This window comes from Puma concolor, chromosome B3 (genome assembly GCF_028749965.1).
Source record: "Puma concolor isolate L17-30 chromosome B3, mPumCon1.1.hap2, whole genome shotgun sequence".
Lineage (NCBI taxonomy): Eukaryota > Metazoa > Chordata > Mammalia > Carnivora > Felidae > Puma > Puma concolor.
In genome coordinates, this window is record NC_141672.1 from 34,138,608 (window position 1) to 34,161,851 (window position 23,244).

The 23,244-nt window shown below is 46.7% G+C and overlaps 1 protein-coding gene and 1 long non-coding RNA gene across 8 annotated transcripts in view; one reads left to right on the forward strand and one right to left on the reverse strand.

Moving 5' to 3' along the window:
* The window catches only part of RAD51B (RAD51 paralog B), a 647,682-nt gene that overhangs the window by 30,527 nt on the left and 593,911 nt on the right, over nt 1-23,244 (reverse strand). The window contains exon 11 of one of the 6 annotated variants that reach the window (XM_086709452.1): nt 2,980-3,196. The exons of the other annotated variants lie outside the window; for them this stretch is intronic. Coding sequence (XP_086565578.1) covers nt 3,159-3,196 — 38 coding nt within the window. The 3' untranslated portion in view covers nt 2,980-3,158. Of the gene's footprint in view, nt 1-2,979; nt 3,197-23,244 lie in introns of those variants that run through there. 6 annotated transcript variants of the gene reach the window in all.
* LOC147579877 (uncharacterized) lies at nt 7,462-22,416 on the forward strand. 2 transcript variants are annotated; one of them, XR_015252257.1, is made up of 4 exons: nt 7,462-7,801; nt 8,631-8,790; nt 10,524-10,640; nt 22,270-22,416. It is a non-coding gene; the product is annotated as an uncharacterized LOC147579877 (long non-coding RNA). The 2 variants fall into 2 exon arrangements; XR_015252256.1 differs by lacking the exon at nt 8,631-8,790 and having other exon boundaries at nt 7,475-7,801.

The following is a 23,244-nucleotide window of genomic DNA, read 5'->3' on the forward strand; positions in this document are numbered from 1 at the left end:
GTTAGTTCAGGTTGGCCAAGAAATCTACATCTTCAACAACAACACTTCCACCCCCATCTTCTCTTTTCCCTAGGAAATTCCAATATAGTTGATCTGAAAATCGTACTTTGAGCAACAGTCTCTATAGTAGAGGCACTGACATGCTGGTAAAAGCTTAACAACCAGTTTTGGGGAAGAGAAAGCCTGGTTTGTAGTTTGCTGATTTCTGTGATATAAATATTCCCACCATGGTCAGTTCAAGCTACCAACATGACATCATGATTTCGAAGTTGGGAAAAGGAACATGCAATCAATCCTCACAAGCTCAGAGGATCTGGCTCTGGCCCACCACTGAGTAGAAGCCTCTGGATGCCTTCAAATGGTATTTCCTGGGCTTTGGCACAGAAGGGCCACTGTTCAGCCCATGATGTCACATCCCTGAGTATTTTTTTCCCCTAAATCCTTAGCTCTTTGAATGGTTTGTTTTGGTGACTGGTTCCCAGAGACCTCTAGGGGTTCCAAACCAGAAAGAGAGGAAAGAGAGAAAGAGTTCCAGGAAAGAAAATGCAATTAGTGTGGGATGTTGGCCTCAGCCATACTGTCAACCTTGTTCGACCCAGCTTTCAGCAGGGAGGAGCTTTGCAAACACCTGCTTCTGCCTTCATTTGATAAGCTTTCTGGTCAACTCACATAAACCTGATCCTGCTGACTTGGAGAATGATGAAAAGGCTGAGTCTTGGGGACCTGAGGGGATGAAAGGGGATGGGAGAGGACCATGGGGTGGTCATATGACCTGGGGTCGCTCAGCGGCTTATGGCTTCCCCTTTGTCTCCCTGCTCTGGCCCCATGTTGGAAGGTTTTGGTGATTTCCTCCCGCCCCCGACCAGGCCAACAGATGTGGAAAGGTCTCCAGTTCCCAGGGCTCCGGACACAACTGCCTGTTGTTTCCCACTAACAGACGGGGTCTGTGATCACAGACAGAACAGCTATACAATCACTCACCAAAGAGCTGAGCCTGGTCAGGTGTGGGGTTCAAACCTACTCAGATTTTTCTGCAGCAAAAAAGAAATGTGTAAGCAAAACTGAATGAGTGTGAAAAATAACCATTCCTCTTTCTGTGTTCTCTAAGTGTGCTTTGTGGGGATGCTGAGGGCTCCAGGAGAGGCATTGTCTTTAGCTACTTCCACAGCGGTAAAATTCTTGTGGATGCCACGATCATTTGAAGATATGCTGCCTTTGGGGCCTGCTGCTTATCTCGTGGATGTGAGTTAGACCTCTGCCCACTTTAAGCTTGAAGCTTGAAGGACCCTGTTCCCCCGAAAAGGATGTCTTCTGCAGTCCACTGAGCTTTCACTGCTTATCGGGTGAAAAGGAAGGGGCGCAGGTGTTAACCTCCTCATGCACCTTAATTTTTCAATGCAGACAGTCTGAGAAATTTCTCAGTGAAATTTCTCAGTGCCAAGTTTCCTACCGCCATCCATACACCTTTGACAAGTGGGGCAAACAGAAGCATGAAAACACACTAACCTCCCTTAAATAAACAAATAGTCTCATATCAAGCCCATCCACAAGAATAAGCTGATGTCTAGTGATATATTTTCTCGCTTATGACACAACGGTGGCCATTACAATTTGACACAAAGACCTGGCGCACGTACGTCTTAGCATGTAGCTCATTCACCTATAAATGCCGCAAGGGATCGAATGGCAGGCACCCTTTTCGCTAAAGAAATGGTTCTCAGGAGTAAGATCTGTGGACCTCTGTGGTCCCTGAGACCCTGAGACCCTATGAGGGTGTCTGCAAGGTCAAAATTATTTTTATTTTAATACCAAGATGTCATTTGCCTTCTTCACTGTGTTGGCATCTGGGTAAAATTGCTGGCACCAGATACCGTACTGGCCGTCGTGATACTCTACATTGCCCAAATGTCACAGGACAAAACGAGCAAACAAACGAAAATAAAAGAGAGAAAGAAACCAGTTTTGACCTAAGATGTCTGAGATGAAGCAGTAAAAATTATTAATTTTATGAACTCTTGACCAAAGTGCACATCTTTTTACTATTCTGTGTGGCAAACGGGAAGGTAAGCGTCCTGAAGCGCAGAGCTTGTTTGGAGGAAAGGCACATGTGAGAGGAGGGAGTGAGGACCGGCACTAGCCCTTCCACGAAACACCGTGTTTGCTCAAGAGGACCAAATAACCATGGCTATTCAGACTTGGTTCTTGGACGGACACTTTCTCCCAAACGAACAGAGTTTGTCACTTCAAGAAAGATTATTGACAGCATTTGTGGCCAAAGGAAAAGCTTTCAAGCAAAAGTCAGAATTTTTGACAACTTGTATTTGCCCCAGTGAGCTGAACACCCTCCCAATACTTAAGGAAGTTTCTGCTAAGACAAAGTGCTATTATTAGCAAATGTGAATTTTTAGTTTTCATCATGAAATAGATCCAATTCTGAAGATCTGCATAACTTAGTAAAGTAATATTTTCCAAATGACCCACGCATAGGATTATAAAATCATGCATGGGCAAAAGATCCACGCAAAGTGCAAGGCAGACCAAATGGTTTTTAATATAATTGAGCACATAAAGTTCATTGATATAGTTTCTTTTTAAAAATGTTTTAAAATGTTTATTATTTATTTTTTGAGACAGAGAGAGAGAAAGACAGAGTTCGAATGTGGGAGGGCAGAGAGAGAGGGAGACACAGAATCCGAAGCAGGCTCTAGGCTCCAACCTGTCAGCACAGAGCCCGTCGAGGGGCTCGAACTCACAAACCATGAGATCATGACCTGAGCCAAAGTCAGATGCTTCACCAACTGAGCGACCCAGGTGCCCCCATTGATATAGTTTCTGATGCTATACTGCAACTAACAAAAACTACCATTTGTTGAGTTTTGGTAGAGTGTCAAAGAAGAATACAGGCTACCCCCACTATCCAAAAGTAGAGTGTTCCTATGAAATCTTTTGCAGGCTAAAAAGGTGTAAAGAGGCAATTACCTTTAATGTCCATGGAAACATTTTCGAGCGTTCTCAGACCCCAAAATCCTTCTCTTAGGCTTTTCTCATACCTTAGGACACATCTTGCTAATGAAGGCACCTCAGAGACACAGTTCAAAGCTACGGCAGCTTGATGCTAAGTAGTTCCCAGGGAACTAGTTCCCAGAGTGGTGCCCTTCTCATTGGTTGGGGTGCATGCTGCCTCGGTAAGTTCTCCCTGCAAAGCAAATGTTGAGTGAACAGTATTTTCACTTTTTGCCTTTTCTCAAAAAAGTGAAAATCCTCTTAGGATTTCTTTTGATTAATGAAAACAGGCACTAATGTAGGTCTTTCATAGAAGCAAAATGGTGTATCTCAGACTTTTGAAAAGCATGGATACCCGTAACCACAATTATCTGAAAAAAGCTATTAAAATAGTCGTCCCTTTTCCAGCTACATATCTGTGTGAGGCTGGGTTTCCTTCATATACTTCAATCAAAACAACATTATCACAGCTGATTGAATGCAGAAGTAGATCTGAGCATCCAGCTGTCTTCCATTAAGCTAGACATTAAAGAGATTTGCAAAAAATGTAAAATACTGTCACTCTTCTCACTGTTTTGTTCTGTTTTGTTTTGGAAAACACAATTATTTTTACAATAACATTATGTTATTTTTGACTTTTTAACAAATAAGAAAATTTACGAATTTTAATGAAGTAATAAATATGACTTAATAATAAATATGACTACAGTATTCATAAATGAATACTATATGGATTAACAAATAAATATTAAATAGTCTTCTGTTTTAATTTTTAATATGGTAGATGATTTAATTATCTGTTACTGCACAGCAAGATACTCCAGAACCAAATGGCTTAAAACAACAATCATCATTTGTTAGCCCTCATGGTTGCTGTGGATCAGGAATCAGAAGTGCCTTGACTGAAATTCTGGCTCAGAGGTTTCTTATGACATTATAGTCATCTGAAAGTTTGACTGGGGCTGGAGGATCTGCTTTCAAAGTGGCTCACTCACAAGCCTGGCCAGTTGTTACTGACTGTTAAGAGGGAACCTCAGTTCCTTTTCATGTAGGTCTTTCCCAGGGTACTCAAAACGTGGCGACTGGCTTTCTTCAGGGCAAACAACAGAAGAGACCAGGTAGAAACCTGGAGTCCCTCTTATGATCTAGCTTCTTAAGTCATACACTCTCACTTCTGCCATTTTCTATCGGTCTCATAGCCCAAGCCTGATTCGCTATGGAGGAGAATACACGCGGCATAATTGCTAGAAGATAAGGATCATTGGGTCTATCATTTGGGGGCCTTCAACAGATTTAGAGTATTAAGGAGTCCTTAAGAACAAAACATTTGAGAGCTGCTAGCCTAAGGGAATTGATCTACATCTTAAAAAGGTCTTTACCTCTTCTCCTCCTCCTTTGTCTTTTTCTTCTTGCTTTTTATTTATTTATTTATTTTTGGTCTTGTGGCTTATAGTTAAACCATCACTTAGGCAGTTTCTTGCTCCACAAGCTTCAGAATAGTTCCTTCTAGCTCTGTCTTCTGAACTTCAACTTACTGAGGACTCCCTTATGAGTTTAATACTTCCTGTAACCCTGGCTTATTGGGTCTTTTGCCTGGCAATGCTTGGGGGGTCACTTTAGCTCTATTCATTCTCAGATCAGGCTCCCTGAACAGCCATTGTCTCCAAGAGGGGGTCAACGGCAGGCAAACCTGGGTCACTATGGGCAGAGACAAGCAGCTCTGAGCCAAGGGCCAGAGGGCAGTGGAGAGAGCTGTGAGCTAAACAGACCAGAGCCCCTGCTCTCTCATTCACTGTTCCGGAGTTTTCTGTAAAACCCCAGTTGCATTTACTCTCCCGGGTCTCAGACACACCTCCCTAGGAGCAGAGGTTCTGATGGCTTGTACAGACCTTCTACTAGCTATTTTGTAGAAGACAGTAAAGAAAATAACTCGCTGTGTGCAATTTTATTTAAAAGAGTGCAAGAATGTTCTTGAGCTTCTCAGTCCTTTTTTTCCCCGTAGCCTTTCTTATCATCGGAAATGAAAGAAAACAGCCAGAGGAGATAGGATCTCAGGTCGAGAAATCCTAGCAGGTAATTTTGGAGTTGAAAACAAATCTCCCTTGAAATGAATTAAGCAGGTGAAGGGGATTCCAGCTCCTACTCTTAAACCACACCTTATCCTGGCCTGGCAAATGACTTCCTTCCAGCCCCAGGCAAATCCCAACTTCCACCCACTAAATGCCTGCAGTTAATAAACGTTCAACAACAAAACCCCAAAGTGGAAAAAGGAGGACTGATTGGAAGCCAAGATACCAGAAAGACTGTTTGAGAACCTTCCCTGTGAGCTGCATCCACGAAGAAATATTTAGGCAAGGAAGCAAGGCCTGGGCAGGGGGACCCAAGACATAAGCTAGGTAAATATCTGACTTGATTTAAAATGACTATTTTTCTTGATCAGACTTGCCCACTTGTTTTCATTGGAACTTTGTACCACGACCCACATTCAAACCCTTCAAGATGGCTAAAATCTCCAGAATCTATTACTGAGCCACGATGTAAGTCATGCCTCCTGCTAAGTATGCCAGGACTAGAAATCCCAAACTCAGGTCTAGATAAGTCTTCTGAGGGTTGGTGAGGAGGTTCTCATAGATCCAGGGAGAACTGAGAAAAATAAAGTTATGCTCTGAGGAATTCACTCAGCATTACTTATTATTCCCATTTTACAGACGAGAAAATGGAGGCTTGGAGAAGTTGAGTGCCTGGCCCCATAGCTAGGCAGCAGCAGAGCCAGGACAGAGATTCATATGATAAATCATAATGGCTATCATTTTCTGAGCACATTTCATGAGACAGGCAAAGCATCTTGTGCTTTGTGCATGTTAACTTTTTAATTTCTCATGGATTGTTTCCTTTTTAAAGGAGTAAAACTGTCCAATAGCACTTCCTGCCATGTTGGAAATGCTCTATACTTGCACTCTCCAGTACCATGATAGTCACTGGCCCCCATGTGGCTATTGAGCACCTGAAGTGTGCCAAGTGGGACTGAGGAACTGAATTTTTTATTTTATTTTATTTTAGTTGATTTAGAATTTAAACAGCCACACATGGCTAGTGGCTACTGCATTGGACAATGCAGTTCTAGGAGGTTCAGTAGCTTTTCAAAAAGCTTTTGAAAGCTTGTTAAGTGGTAAGGCAAGAGTTACATCCCAGGCTGAGTGAACCCAAAGCCTATGCCTTTCCCTTCTCCCCTCTGCTCTCCAGTGAGGTAGCCTGCATTTTGCAAAATGAAAGGACCTGAGAAGGAAACTGACAAGAGAGTCAGCCAAAAATACATCCAGACCACCTAAAGGCCAGGTCTGTATTTGAGTTTGATTTTTCTGAGTATGTCTAGAGGCCCCAACAAGAGTCCAAATACCCCAGTCAGAAGCTTGAGTCCCTGCACCAGCACCTTCCCAGAGCTTACCAATAGTGGCCCAGTTGATTGAAGGTTCTATGACTCACAGGTCCCAAACCTGCTATTTAAACATCAGCATTTCCTTTTTTTGGGCTTAAGACTAATTGGTATAGAGGTAGTGAGCTCCCAGGCCTAGCCCCACCCTGTTGAAACATGTAGCCCTCAAAGGTTTCCACTTCAGGCACCACCCGTGAGGTACAGCTACCATCTGCCACATGTCTGAGTGCAAACATTTAACCCATGCTGGGCCATCATGCTTTCCTCAGCTTCTTGACAGCCTTCCAGTGTGCATCTCTGCCACATCACTCCCCTGCCCCAAGGCCTCCAAAGACACCCCATGATGCTCGGAACAAAAGCCAAAGTCTTCCTTCCCTGAGCTGCCCCCCTCTCCCCAATTTCTCTTTCTATTCCATGTCATCCCCATCATTCACTCTGCTCTGGTCCCTGATCTTCTAGCTGTTCTCCAACACATCAAACTTGTCCCTGTCCCAGGCCTTTGCACTTAGGGTTCCTTCTACCTGAAATGCTCTTTGCCGGGATCAAATATGGCTTACTCTTTCTTCATTCAACCTCTTCCCTAATGTCACCTTTCCAGAAAAGTCTTCCTGACTCCACTGTGTGTAAAATAGTGCACCCCTCACCCCTATCTCTCTACCCTGCGTTACTTTTTTTCAAGGCTCTTATCACCGGTTGATATATGTAGATGTATACATATATGTATACATATGCATATATATATTTGTTGTTGGTGGTGGATGGTTAGTTTGCTGCTTATTGTCTGTCACCCCCACTAAGATGTAAACAGGGTAAGGAGGGACATTGTCTTTTTTTACTCTGTATCTCCAGTGTCTAGAATAGAGTCTGGCACATAGGTGCTTATTGAATATTTGTTGAATGAATGAATGCATGCATGACTTCTTACTGTGAGTGCAAGGAGGTGGGGAGGGGTGGGGAGGCTCAGGCTTGGCTCACTCTACACAGATCAGTGCTTCCATGACTTGGATACTGAACCATGAGAAACAAAGAGATTTGTTGGTTTAATTTCTTTTGCCCTGGGAAAATTAAAGATCACAGATAATCCAAAACTCAGTGCCAAGTTCTCTATTTATAATCGAGGAATTATTCACACAGAGGTAAACAAGAGCAAAGGACTGACAAGTGAACTGGAGGAGGAGAATGATGGGAAACAGACTGAGGGACCCGTACATCTGCATGCCTTCAACAGGCCTGGGTTCTCACCAGCACTCACTCAACCTTGGATCCAGAGAACCCTTGATGTTTTCCAGTCCCAGAATCCTCTGGGACAGGCTGCCCAGATGGCTGTTGGGAGTGAGCTGGCGATCTTAAGCAGAGGCAGCCTAGGTAAGTCCCATCTCTATGTGACAATGATATCATTTGGCCATCTGAAAGGTATACTCAGGACAACAGGTGTTTCTTTAGTATGCCCAGGCTCAACATTTTCCTAAAACCTGGATTGGGGTGGGGGGGGGGGGGGGTGGGGCGGGATTTCCTTTCCTTCTTTAATGTATTTCACAGAATTGTATCTCTTTCATTTCATCTCTAAAAACTTCAAAGAAACAAAATTAGCAGTGTCTGGAAGTGTCTGACACATAAGAGGTAATCAGTAAGTACTGAATGAGTGAATGAAAACGTTAAGGCAAAGTGGAATGTAGCCTGGTGAAGAGTGGTGTAGTTGAGCAAACCCGGATTGCTGGAAACCATAGGCTGGACCCTGTACTCCAGCTCTAAGGCCTCGGTTTCCCTGTCTGTAACACTGGCCTGGGGGAACTGGACTTGAATTGCCCTCCCAGTTCTGACACTCTCTAAACCTCTGAAAAACTGCATTACAGCTTTATTGTGGATTAGGTCTAACTGGTGTCCTACTGAGAGCAAGGCCTGCTGCTCTGGAGACCATCCATTGTTTTTAAGCACCAGAGGTTATTTAATAGCAACTCTCCCAAAATATTTTTCATGTCCTTCATGAAAGAAGGTTCTGGAAGGTAGCCATCATCAAAATAGGAAATAAAGCCAGGCTGGCGTTCCACTGATCAGATAACACAGACTCAAAGTTCCTGTCACCCCATATGGTGATTCTGGGAGCTTGACCAGATTTCAGAAGTTTTATTCAGAGCAGTAAGAAATCATCTTTGTGGCTTGCGGGATTTAGTACCTATTTCCCTCCTTTCTGCAGCTCAGGGCCCTGGGTGCCAAGATAGTCTCCAGAGACTCTTCTCCCCTCAGGGCCTCAGTCTAGAGTCTGAGGAGAGCTCCCCCCATTGACACCATCAGGACCTCCAGCACTGGCTTAAGTGGCTTCCCTGTCCACTGCAGCATTTGATTTCAAGCTACATGTAAGTTTGCCATTTCCTTCTACTCTTAGAAGTGTCCTAAAGCACCAGTCCGGTGGAATTCAGACTCCTTCACTAGCTTTCTGACTCTGTTCACTGCCTTGATGCACCAGGAGGATAAGGAACACCCGATCGAGTCTGAGAGAAGAGACCTGACTGGCTTCAGCTGGGGCATCTCCCCAAGCCTCAGTTTCCTCAGATGTGGGGTCAGAACTGGATGCTGGCTGGTTGCCTGGTCTCTTCCAGCCTCGTGATATGCCCCACCTCCAATTCCCCCAGGCCCAGAGGCAGAGCTGGCCCGTCCCATGAGGGAGTCATAGCTTGTATGTTATGTAACTTCCATAAAGGCAGGGGCTCTTCTTTTTCTTTTCTTTTTAATGTTTTTAGGTACTCTAGGAAGAGAGAAACATTTTTATGATCCCAGTAACCAAACAACATAATGAAAATCATGGCAACCATCAGCCTAATAAAACCCATGGCAAAAGCCTCCACATTCTCAAACAAGACCCTGGGAATTCAAAGCTCTCTGAAGCCGTAAGTGGCCAGGGCCTTGCTGAAGGCCTTGGGACGCAGGCTGATGGTTGATGAAAGGATTTTAACGCGCCACTGAAATTCTCTTTTCCAAAATAACCACTTTGAAACCTGTTAATTACAGACACACAACCAGCCCCAGCCCCCCAACAGGACCTGGGGCTTTCACCAGGGAGAGCCCAGCTCCAAGGCTGGCTGCTTCCATGACGCTACACATGCTTTGTATTGGGTGAATTAGCTTCAGGAAGAGAATCCAAATTAATTAAAACCACATGGCCACTCCCCTCACCCCCAGCCTCCTACCCCACCTCCCTCCCCTGGAGACAGAGTCCAGTTCAGTCTAATTTGGTCCAGTGTTTTTGTTTCCTAAAATCTGTCTTGGGCTCTGGGCCATTAATAGGTTGCAGCTGATTTTAATCTACATGAATCAGAGACCTTGCTTCTTTGGTTTTAAGGAGATTACAAATTGTGTGTCCCACAAACTGGATGGAGGGGAAAGGCCCTGGGGAGGGCGGGGGAAGGGGACAGATCCTGGAAGTCACAAAAACTCTGCTCTCCATTAAGTGGGTGGGTTTGCACGAGCCTGTGATCTCTCAGAGCTGGAGGAGGGGAGTGAAGTAAGAGGTGAGGGCTTTGTGGCTGTGACCCCATGGTGGGAACACAGAATCTGGGCCTGTGTAAACAGAATTAGAATCAAGGATCTGGATGAGCACAGAGGTCTCTACTCACCTATCGACAACACACCAATTTCCCAAGTTTATCCTGAGCACCTATCCCGAGCTAGAATAGGGGTTGGGAAACCATGGCCCATGGGCCAAATTTTGTAAATAAAAGTTTTATTGCAACTCAGTCATGTCCATTCGTTTATATATGGTCTATGACTGCTTTAGTAGTTGTGACAGAGACCCTATGGCCCACAAAGCTGACAATATATACTCTGTGTCCCTTGCTGCAAAAGTTTGATGACCCCTTTGCTGGAGAAGTACTGGGGAGGTGTACTGTCATGACAACAAAGGACAGACTTAGGATCTGTTCCCACATCCCACATCCCACATTTGAGGTCTAGTTCCTTCTAAACATAGCTCTTCAGGAAAGTGGCTCTATGTCATTTAAACAATGGCCGTAAAGAACAATACCAACAATCATGCCACTCAGTTAAGTGTCCAAAGTATTTGTCCTGACAATTCTGTACTTCCATTTCACAGGTGAAAAAACAGAGTCATTGAGAGAAAGCAACTCACTGAAGGTCACGTGGGAAACAGCACAGATAGGAAGAACCAGGCCTCCGAGTCACAGAAAGATCTTCCATTCATCAGATGATGGTAATGAAGGGAGCTGGGGGGCTTTAATATAACACCACTCCTTATATATGTTGTACTGGTCATTTTATAAAGTTTTTTCATGTATGGCTCTACAAATGATCCATTGAGAGGCTCAGAGAACTACAATTTCATATTTTAGATTAAAGGAATGTAGCATTGAGTATCAGTGGATGGGGAGGAGACTCAGGCCAGACCCCTTGAAAAGCACCTTTATCTAAAGCCCAATGGCTAGTGAGTGTTGGGGTACTCAGTGCAGGCCTTCTGGGCCCTAGATGACCCTCATTCAATAAGGACCCCAGGCTGCCCGCCACTCACCAGTGTGCCTAGAAGACAGCCCTCAGGGTCATCCAGGCTAGCAGGGGAAGACACAAGGAAGGGGTGGATTATGATCCTATTACAGGCACAGTGATGGAGGGGTATGAGGGGTTCCTGGGGAGGACAGAGGAGAGGAACCCCACCCTTCCCTGAAAGCAAACCCCTCTGTAAGGAAACCTGAGTGAAGAGCTCCTGATGCAAATGCTGCTGTCTGGAAATGCAATCAGGCCCCCTTCCAAGGCTGTTAGGGGGGCAAGTAATTGCTGGGGTTATTGCGGGGACAGGCAGGGAAACCTGAAAAATCAGCATCCCCCCCAGGGACTAGTCTTGGCAGGCAAACGGATGACACCCAGAAAGCTGCTGCCTTGGAGCAGGAGGGGCAAGTGCAGATCTCTTCCCACAGGAGCCTGTTTCCTTCAGGGCCAGGCCCGGCTCCAGGTGGAGGCACTTCCAGCCAAGAAAGGACATCTCCTAGGCTGCGACCACAGTTGCCTGAAACACTCTGGAAGGGGGCTGTGTTGGGCCTTAAATGGAATCACAGATCAACAGAGTGCTACACTAGCTTGCATAGAGTGTTAACTCTATGTAAAGTTCCCCAGCCGAGAGGTCCTATGAAGGATAATGCTCTGTACCTTACTGTCTCCATCTCCACTGCTGTCTCAAGGCCTTTTTCCTTGGCAAGCTTCTCCCTGAACTTTAGGCATGGCTTCAAAAGAGATTCAGAACTCACTGAGGAGTCATGGGTCCCAATCTCTAGAGTCCTGCTATTGTTCGGAGGTTTCTTAGTGATGAGATATTGTGAATTGCCTGAAGGTGATGAAGGATGCCAACAGAGCAGGGATGGAGTAAAAAGCAAACTCTATCACCGTAAACAACTGAAGTCCTGCATTGGACCAGGGAAAAGCCTGGGAAATGACCCCATTAGCATCTTTGGGTCCCCCCACCATAGGAGCTCTGTGCTCAGAAACAGCCTCAAGCAGGGCTTAGACCTTGGCCTGAGAGAGGACAAGGTATGGCTCCTCTGGCTTCTGCCTCCCAATAAGGCTCCCTAACATAACCCCTGATTGGCACTCTTTGCTTCCACCAGCAAAGAGTGGGTGTGATCTTCGAAGCTCTGTTTTGTCTAGACTTGGTTTCCTGATAGGATCGGGCTTTCTGCCTTACAGAACCCCAAACCCAGATTTTAACACTCCTTCCTTGAGTCTAGACTGGAGCAAGAGCGGAGAGAGGCTCATGACTCTCACACGGGTGCATCAGAGTCCCACGTGTGTTCAGGACACTTGATCCAACAAAGTCCTGCTCTGTGCTGAAGAGCAATGTTGGCTCTGTTGACCCTGATAATGGCTTCATGGCCCTTGATTAGAATAGAATGCACCATGGTTAATTAGCAGACCCTGAGCATTTATTATGAGCTGAGTGTCACATGGATGAATATACTGGCAAGATAACTCTGAGCAGGTCGCATGCCAAGGAGTTTGTTTGTAGAATGCGGTTTCTCCCCATATTGAGGTGTTCAAAAATGTCTGCTCATATGCTTGCCATGGTGGTGTTGGGTCAAACTGTCCAACTTCACTGTGGATGCCAGCCTGAGGACCCCATATGATCTGGGGCCCTCAAACAAAGAACAGAGTGCTTAAGTCAAGCTTTACCCTTCTGTGCCATCAAACCAAAGCAAGTCAGAGGAAAGCACAGTGAAAAAACTCATAAACACTTCCTGGGGCCAGGCTCACAAACTAAAGCTCAGAGTGGAACAAGCCAGACAAGTTTAAAAACACATAAACACACAAGAATGTCCAGCTGCTATTGGATGAGCAGACTGGGCGCTAAAATGGCTTCAGAGCAATGAAGGACAGAATTTTAAAATTAGATCTCTACCTTCTCTCTCTCTCCAAAGCATATAAGGGTGGGAATTATGGATTGATATTGAAAATTGGTTTCATTGGTCCTTCAAAAGACACAGGGCAGTGACCGCCCCCCTTCCACTCTGCTTCCCCACCCTCTTGAAACACACTGTCCCTCAATTCACCTCTGATACCTGGAGTTTTTTGTTCTAAATCGTATTTTGTGTCCTGTATAAACAAGGCCTGGTAACTAGTACAGGAAATAAACTTCACAAGCACTGAATGTGTACCAACCTGTGGTATGGGGAGTTGCCAGATATTCTTCTAACTGAGAATTTTTACAGACTCTCGAAACTTTCTTTCAGCTTCCCCTTTGCACACTTGAATGCATGCACACATGCCATGCATATGTATACACCCAAACACAAAATTTCCCCTGTTTCCCCCAACGCACATGAGCAGAGGTCTGTGCTCATACACAGACACTCTCCCAATCTGAAAACTTTCCCTTAGTTCCCCACTAGCCCCCTCTATAAATTTGAGCATCTAGGTGTGTGGGTGCTCCCTGAAACCCTCTGACACACACATAACTTTTTGCCCCCTCAGCCTACCCCAGCACACAGGAACTCAGAGCCATATTTATAGTCTGAAATGTGCACATGTGCATGTGCATACACACACACACACACACACACACACACACACACACACACATTCCAATTGTCTCAGTCATAGCCATGACAGGCCCGGGTCTGCTTGCCATTGTTTCTCTTGTGTCTCTGACGGGGTGTTCATAAAAGAGAGTTCTGCCATCCCTTTTGTAGCATTTACCCCAAGTCTGCGTGTTCGGAAGGCAGCTTTTACAGGTATGTGTGGACAGCAGAGTGAAAAGCAGGGACAAAGGCATCCCTTCCAGGCTCCTGCCTGAGTCTCACATGCTAATGAGCACTGTTCTAGAATGCTTGGGGCATTTCTTTATTTTTTGCTCTGAAACCAGGCTAAGAAGATAGAGGCTCAGTTGAAGAATTTCCAGAAGTCCTCTCTCAGGGTTCTGCTTTGCCACCTCTTATTGGCCCAAGGTACCTGAGGGCAAGCCATGTGGTCCAAAGGCCTGGGTGGGAGGCACGAGCCTAATGAACAAGAATTCAGGGATGAAAATAGGCCCAAGTGACCACTACCCCACTGGGAACTTTGACACACAAGAAGAGCTGGTATGTAGGGGGTTTCCCTTCCCTCCCTGGACAGTGGTAAATGGCACATTACATGAGGAAAAGGGACACTTTTTGCATTGGCAATAGGACTGGCTAAAGTGCAACTTCATCTTTTATGTCCAAGAGTCAGATGGACTTAATGCATCTAACAAACTAACCAACCTGAGGCGCTTCCTCGGTGGGTCTGGACAGAGGGAATGGCTTCCCTTGCACCATTTACACACCACAATTTACTCATGGTAGGCCCATGCAGGGCTGTGACAGAGTTCTCACTGCTCCCCTGGACACTAGCAAGTGGCAAGCTAGAGGTACATGTATTTTGTCCTCAGCCACTGCCTGTAAACTCCACCCCACTGTATTCCCCAGCAGAGTCCTTTTTTCAAATAAAATCTTACCAGAAAGGCCAGTGTGCAAAAGTTATAAAAGCAGAGATGCTCTGGTTGCAAGGGGAGGGGATGAGTTAGTTGTGTGTTGGAGGGTGGGGTGGGGGTGGTCCCATCTGCTCAGGCTCCATCCTGATCCTTCCCCCAGCTCTATTTCAGGGACTCTCTGAGGGGATCCTTGGACCCCAGTTTGAACACCATTACCATAACGCAGGCCCTTTCTTATAATAATTGTTGAACTTTAGTACCCAAGAATACACATAATGACAAAGAGCTGCTAGACATTGACAACTCTTTCAAATTAGGTTTTTACATACTATTGATTTGGGATGCAGCCCATATTTGGCATGGTGCACAGAGTTACACGTTCCTGAAACTCCATGCCCCTGCCCATAGGTCTACAGCCCAGAAATTGAGAATCACTGCACAGAGGTTAGAAGAGGAACAGGAAGTAAGATTGGGGTCCCAGATGGAGTCATACTATGAAAGGGCTTCAGGGTCTAGTGAAGAAATTTGTTTAGCGGTGGTGAGCCATTAAAAAGCCATGTGCAATTATTATTATTATATTATTAAAGCCAAGAAATGAGATGGCCCAGGCCTCTGTGACTGTTAGCACCCATTGACGAACACAATGAACACGTGCCTAAATTGAAGAATGAGCATGTGGGTGAACAAAGGGGGAATCTATACTGTATGCAGGCCAAAGTGAGCTCTAATTCCTCAGCTCTGCCCCCCTTATTCCTAGACCGTTGAGCCACTCAAACCTCCCCAAAAAACTTGGTTTTATTTGCTGAGTCAGGAAACAGCTGGAGGTAGCATCCGACACAGGTTTGAAGAATGCGGCCATGTTCTGTTTGCCTCGGGGAGAAGTGCTAAAGCTTTCGGTACCCAAATCCATCCATGCCTAAAATGAGGGGTACTGTTAACATGCATGTGCCTACCAACTTCAGAAAGGGCCATGGGGACAAAGATGTAATTAGAGCCTGTGAATGCTTTGTGCTTCCTGGATGAAAGACAACACTCTGAAGTTTTATAATCTACCTACTCTGCTTTTTTATTGTTCCAGTTCCCTTCTGTTTTTCCTTTTGGGGGTCTGTGTAAACTTTATTAGGTATTAATTTCACAAAAGACCTCCTTGCACCTCAGAGCAGGATTTTATTTGGTGCCTCAGAGAATTTCTTTCCATAACCCGGACCCTCAAAAGGATTCCTCTCAGTCAGGTCGAAAGAGGCCAGCGAGTGTTCGGCTGCTCAGTTCCATTCAACCTAACGAAGAGTTGCCTGAGCCTCTGCTCAGGCAGGCCTGGGAAGAGCAGGGAAAGGTTATGAACTCTGGAGCCAGGCCACCTGAGGACTGAGTTCCAGCCTGGCAGTTCCATGTGCCCTTCGGAAAGCCTTGGTTAATTCTTCGAATCTCTGTTTTGTCACCTGTAAAATGGAGATGATCCCATCTATCGCTCGGGGCAAAGTAATACAAAGATATAAATCTCACAGTGAGTAGTGGGTGGCCGGTCAGCCATTCCTGGCTGCCCACCCCCCTCTTTAGGATCTGGCCTCTCGAGGAGGGGGAGAGGAAATGCCTCTCCCCTCATTTCTGTTTTTCTCCTCCCTGAGGCCCTCTGTCTAGTCCTTGCTCACCCATATCTTGGAAAGAATGCCAGCTGGTTAAACCAGCAGTTCTGGAACTTTCTCATCTCGGTTTCCCCCAGTGCTCCTGGGCAACCCATTTCCTCCATACATTCCCTCTCTACATAAATACCTCTCAGGCCTCCACATTAGTATCCCCCTCCACCCTCCCTTCAAATCCTTTCCCAGGAAGGAGAAGAAAAGAACTTTCCCATCCTTTTGAGAAGGAGAGCACAGTGGAAATGGCTTTGCTTTGTTGCAGCCTCTTCGTGGGCTCCATGAAGTGCCCGTCCACAGAAGGTGAGCTCCAGGCAGGAGGGAAGGGGCACGAGGCCAGCAGGGTGGGCTGAGGCTGTCCAGTCCAGGCAGGACCAACACCGCATTCAAGGCAGAGCCTTTTCATCAATTCCCTCATGCCCCGGGTCCAGGGTGGAAGATGACACTAGAATGTTCCCTGGCAGATAGCACTGTCCAGTCTGAGAGAAGTGCACTAAGGGCATCCCCACAGGACCCTGTTGTGCCCTGAATGAGGCTTCTTGTTGTTTCTCAGGTTGCCAGGGAGGAGAGTGGATGTTAGGAGACCCTGAATAGCACCGAGAGGCCAACACACTTCAAATTAAGCTTCCGATGCTTATGAGGGGCCGGGCGTCCCACAAATCCCTCTGTGCACAGAGCTTTGAGGCAGCCTGTTCAGTCTGTTTGTTCTTTCAGAAGTGCGCCTGGGAAGCCAGGAGTTATTGTTTCCCCAAAAGGTAGGCGCTCATCAGGTGGGTGGTCTTAGCATTTTCCATGTGCTTTGATTCCCTCCCTCTTCTTTTCAGGACCACTGAGGGGGTTATTTCCCCTGTCCCAGCAGCTCTGGGGGGGTTGGCTACAGTGCATCTGTGCCGGGTTTTCCCACAGGCCCCCCGAAAGGGCCGCCCGGTTGCCTTCAGAAAGCCTTGGGCGGCCCGTGGGGGGAGCAGGGCTGCAGCTGCGGGCCCCTCCCTCTGCAGCAGGCTTTGATCAGTTTTTGTGGGGGCTGGGTGCAGCCTGACCTCCCACCTCCAGCGCCTCTCAGGTGGAAAGTTCTGTTCAGCCTGTCTGTGGCTTCAAAGGCTCTCCCTCCTTCAGGCTGGGACGAGACTGATAATGGTTCTCATTTTGTTGTCGTGTGATCTCCCAGCAGCCCCCATCTTTCAATTGACAGGCTTCTGCTTGTTTGCTTGGGCTGCTTCGGCCGAACTCAAACCACCTTTCTGGTTGAGGAAGCACATTGACATCCTCCCCCATTGAGGTGCCTTTGATGGCTCAGACGTGGCCTCCAGCCCAGACAAAGGTGACCAGGCACCTGGTGAATCAGACTCAGGGCGTCATTGGGGAGAAGCAAAGGGCTCCCCGAGCCTGCAGTCTTCGGGAGGAACCCTCAGCTCCACCCTTCCCGCCTCAAGGAAGCTGGTGCTTTCTGCTCCAGTTCCCTGCAGGAATCCAGCCTTGGGGGCTGAGGTGCGTACCACCTGTGCCCAAGCCCAGACTTGGCTCCGGGTAGGAAAGGCTATGAGTCCTGAAGATACCACCTTCCCAAGAACCTGAGCTATTCGCTGTCTTGAGCCATAGGCACCAGGCCAGCCAGATTCGGGAATTCCTTTTCTGGCCTGTGATTTCCAACGGCTGTGGCCTAATGGCCTCAGTTCTCAGCCCAAGGGGTAAACAACAGCTGAGCAGCCACTCCAGGGCCCACTTCCAGCGCCCTCCCCACACTGCCGCTGACCCTGAGCCAGGGCCTCCCGGCCCCCTGCCCAGGGCGAAAGGACAAGGCCAGGGTAACCCAGGTGGCTGTCAGCAAGTATGGACAGGATTGCTGCCTCACCAGAGGTCCAGGGGGCCTCGGAGTGGCTGGCTGAGCCTCACATGCGGCTGGGGTTAGGCTGCAATTTGCCCTTCGGTTTCCTCATATTTAAAACGAGGGTGGCCAAGGGCAACAGGAGCGGTCAGGAGAGCATCCTTCTTCCCCAGCCTGATAGCACAGTGCTCTTCCTTCCTTTTGATCATACTCAAAACAACTGCTGCAATAGAACAATGAGCCCTGGAGGAGGCCGGAGGGGATTTATTATGCTGTTGTCCTGTGGCACAGCCTCTCCTGACTTTATCTTGCGCAGAGGTCTGCGTGGGAGGAAATCTGGCAGGCCCTCGGGTCGCCTCCCTGCTCCTGCACTCACTCCGACTCAGAATGCTGGAAGGACAGGGAAGCTGCCCCATTAGCCACACCCCAGCCTAAGCGGCTGCAAGAAGGAGGTCAATTCAGATCTCTCCCAAACTCTGTGACTCTGTGAAAGGCACAGGGACTCCAGGTGTAGGGCCTGCCTGAGACCATCCTGACGAAGAGAGGGCCCCAGTGTCAGTCCGCCCAGGACAGGGCTTTATCAGAACCTTTCTCTCCAGCCAGCTTCCTCCCTTCTCCTGGCTGGGGAAGAGAGTTATACCTGATGGATTCTGTTTGTGGACTGTCCAGGTTCTCACATGGGAGAGACCACTTGATTAGGGGTTTCATCTCTTCCCCCCACCCCCCCCCCCCCCCACAGCATGGCTGAGGGGGGAGGAAGGCTCAGAGCCGTGGGGCCAAGAGGATCTTGATCAGTATCAATTATGTCTAGATTTTCCTGGACTGTGGATGTTTTGCCATCCAGCTGCTGTTGGCAGGGTCTAACCAGATCCTCGCCCAAACTGTAGTGTCATTGGTGCTAATATTTAGAAAATAAACAGACCTTTCTCATCAGCCAGCAGGGCACTATGGGATGCTGTGGGGGTGCTGCATCAACTGTCTTTGTGAGGCTTGAATCTTCTGTAATGCTATGGATTCAGCACAGGTCTGGTGCCACCATCATTCCCCGAATGGCCTTGAACAGGCTATGTCACCTCTCAGAGCCTCGGTTTATGCATCTGTAAGATGGGGATGAGAATACTACCCTCGTAGAATTGTTCTGAGGACCAAATGAGATAATGTATGTAAATTACGTACCATGTGTTAAATGTTCTATAGAATGTGGTCATTACTATTACCGCCATTTTGAACTTGTGTGAGGGTCTGACCCAACCTCTTCCAATCCTGAGTAGCACCCTCAAGTAAGTTATGGGTCCTCCTCTCAGCCATGAAAAGCAAACACAGGAGGAAACACAGGAGGAAACTTACCTGTAACACAAAGTTGACAAAATTTGCCTCGGATATGAGCAGCAAATCCAGGCACTGAACTTGGTTTTCTAGATTCTCTCTCTCCCTTGTCATATCGTCTTTCTATACAACCCCATTGTATTAGTTTCCTAAGGTGGCTGCAACAAACTGTCACAAATGTGGTGTCTTAAAACAACAGAAATTTATGCCACCTCAGTTCTGGAAGCCAGAAGCCCAAATCAAGATGTCGGCAGGGCCATGATCCCCCTGAAGTCTTTTGAGGAGAACACGTCCCTGCTTCTTCCTGCTTCTGGAGGCTCCAGGCATTCCTTGACTTGGGGCTGCGTAACTCCAGACTCTGCCTCTGTGCTCAAACGGCCTCCTCTTTTTCACGTGTCTCTCCTTTGCATGTGTCTTATAAGGATACTTGTCACTGGATTAGAGGCCACCTGGGTAACCCAGAGGATCTTATCTCAAGATCCTTAACTTAATTACATCTGCAAAGACCCTATTCCAAAGAAGGTTGCATTCACAGGTTCCAGGGGTTAGGATGTGGACATATCTTCTGGGGAGCCACCATTTAGCCCACTACATCCATTTGCCCTACAAAATGTCCTGTTGGATTATGATTAAAAAGTCAAGACAAAAGCTCTCACTTGTGGCTGGTGAGGACAATCACTCATTTCCATGTTGACATCACTGGTTCTCCACTTGTCCCCAAGAAAGGGGCATGGTCCATTTTCAAGAGATAATCTGGTTGTTCATTCTCTTATTTATTGGAAGAATGTGAAGACAACCTCCTCTTACCCTGTGAAAAACTGAGATGTCCTTGTGTTCAATGGCAGGGCTCAAATCAGAATTACATCTCAAGGCTTCCTATTCTCAGCCAGATACATTGGTATTTCAAAGCCCCTTGTGCCCCCAAAGGCTTATGAGTGAGCTGCAAAGACCTACTTCCAAATGGTGTGTTGATCCTCCTTCCTGCCAAGCCCACTGGAAGCATTAATTCTCCCAGTGCTCACGCCCTTCCCCTTCTCTTCTCCTTGTTATCCTCCCAAAGCTTCACATTCACAGAAAATGACCAGGAGACCCTACTCTCTTTTCTTAAAAGCCTTCTCTGGTCGTGCTCCCTTCTCAGGGCCATGCTCCCACTCCCCGAGCACCCCCTTCTCGACTTCCTCTTTTAGCCCATGTTCAGCCATAAAGATCCATGGTTAACAGAAAGGACATTGTCCTAGGGATTCGTAGGCCTCTCTCTCGGGGAAGGCCTTCCTTCCAAATTGCTGATGCTTTCAGCCACCAGACTGTGAGGGAAGAAAGCCCTAACTCAGTGGGGTTCTGTTGATGATCTTGTCTTTCTCCTGCACAGTTACGATGAATAACTTTGCTTTTGCAGCTTTCTCTTTAAAGGTGTTCCTCCCATTTCTGGCTCCCAGATGGTAATGGGTGGCATGTGTCAAGTTCAACTTTCACAAAAATGGGAGCTCTAAACACTGGATCACGTACTAAGAGAATCCCACATGGTTACTGAAATCTGGCTAAAGGTGGACAGTCAGTATGACCCTAAGGCTTGAGAACAGGGTAGTTGTGAAAACTAACTGGAAGGAAGTGAAGAGATGATAGACAGTAAATAGCCCGTTCCTTGCTTAGCTAAGGATAGCATGGCAAGGAGACAGGTAAAGTCCACTGTTTCTCTCAACATCCCTCAACTTGTCTACTGAGGGCTCCACCTTCTCCTTTACCCCTGTGCAAAATTTCTATCTCCACTTATAGAGTATGTGTGCACACAACACAGCCATTGAGCTCTTGAGGCTACTTTAGAATGTAACTCCCATAAGGATAAACTCTTACCTGTGCTTGTACATAGCTGGTGGGAATGTAAAATGATTTAGCTACTGAGGAAAACAGTATGGTAAGTCCTAAAGAGTTAAACCTAGATTTACTCTATGATCCAGCAATTCTACCCCTATGTATATACCCGAAAGAACAGAAAACAGTTACTCAAATAAATACATGTACACACAAGTTCATAGCAACACTATTCACAGTAGCCAAAAGGTGCAAACAGCCCAAATAGCCACCGTTGGTGATTGGATAAGCAAAATGCAATATATTCGTACAACAGAATAGTACTCAGCCAGTGAAAGGGTGAAGTACTGAACTGTGCTACACTATGGGCGAACCACGTAAATACACTAGTGAAAGAAGCCAGACTCAAAAGGTCACATACTGTATGATTTTACTTACGTGAAATATCCAGAATAGGTAAATCCATAGAGGCAGAGCACAGACTGGTAGTTTCTAAGAGCTGAGGGGAGGGGGGATTGGGGAGTATTGACTAATGGGTATAGGGTTTCCTTTAGGGGTGGTAAAAATGTTAGATATCAGTGGTGGTTGCACAATACCGTGAATGTACTCATTGCCTCTGAATTATTTACTTTTTTTTTTAATCACATTTAAAAAAATTTTTTATGTTTATTTTTTTTTGAGAGAGAGAGAGCAAGCCAGGGAGGGGCAGAGAGAGAATCCCAAGCAGGCTCTATGTTGTCAGCCCAGAGCCCAGCGTGGGGCTCAAACTCACCAACTGTGAAATCATGACCTGAGTTGAAACCAAGAGTCAGACGCTTAACTGACTGAGCTACCCAGGCTCCCATGCATTGTTTACTTCAATATGTTTTATGTTATGTGAATTTCACCTTGATAAAAATTACACATGTAAAAACAAACAAACAAACAAACAAACATAAAAGAAAATTTGACCTTTGTGCTGCATGCACACAACCCAGCCCTTGGCCTCGCTCTCACTTCTCATGTCCTTCCTGGGCAGACTTGGGTGCCCATTCTCAGTGCCAGGGCACCAAATGGGCTTACGGTGCAGATTACTGTCAAGCTTGCTCTTGATCCCACTTCTGAGGCACATCCTCTAAAATTCCATGACTAAAGCTGAGTCTACACAGCAACAACCAAATGTTTTAGCAGAGAACAATGGGTGTGGGTGAGAACACCTTAATAGCCAGACTGTTGTTTCCCAATATTTTGTTTCTGTGGCGGTAAAGTGGATTTTCTAAGCAAGATTAATAGGTTTGTACATTTTCCTGTCTTTAAGGATTTCTACAGGCTGCAAGAAGACAAAGAACACAAGTGACAAGACACCTAGAAAAAGATGTTCAAGACCTACATGAAGCCCACCCAGGGTTCTCTTTGAAACTATTGTTTGTTGAAGTTATGGGGAATAAAGTTTACACTCCCATTATATTTGTTCCAACTTCATTTGAGGAATGTGAAGAAGAGACCTTTCAGTGTTGTGCTTCCAGAAGAGAGAAGATTTGGAGCTTAGAGGAGGAAAATGCCCCTATAAAAGGCACTGGGGCCATGGGGACTTCCCCATTTAACTTGGAAAGAAAGTTGGAAGTCTGATAGCTGAGTTGTCATTCATTTGGGCACCCACTCATTCACTCACTCAACTGGCAACTCCATTGCCAGTAGGCAATGGGCCAGGTCACTGGCTGGAGGAGCCACAGGGGACCAGTGTTTGTCCCTATAGCATCTGCAGCCCCGTGTGGAAGTGGGGTGGGCACACTGCAGGCGTCATGGCAATAGTGCAAGTGCTCAGATGAGGGCTGAGGGCCGTGGAGCTCCAGGAATCAGTGCCTCAGGCGATAGGAAGAGCCCCCCAGGTTAGTGACATCTGAGCCCAGAGTGGAAGGAAGAGTGAGACAGGGGACTAGCATCGCAGGCCAGTAAAGCACAGCAGCCACATTGGGCTAAAGGCATGAAAAAGGAGTGGTGTATCTGGGGAATGTGGCACGTGATTATCACAAAGAGGGCTGCACACATACCCCTGGAACATGTAGGAAAGGCTTGGAGTGACTGAGAGGTTGTTGCTGGAGAGGTGGGGTAGAGGAGGGTTCAGGGAGGACCCCCGAGGCTTTAACGTCATTGGTAACATTTCTCTCTCTCTCTCTCAAATTAATCTTTTTTTAAATTTTAGAGAGGGAGCAGAGAGGGGCAGAGGAAGAGGGGAGAGAGAGAGAGAGAGAGAGAGAGAGAGAGAGAGAATTAAGTAGGCTCCACGCTGAGC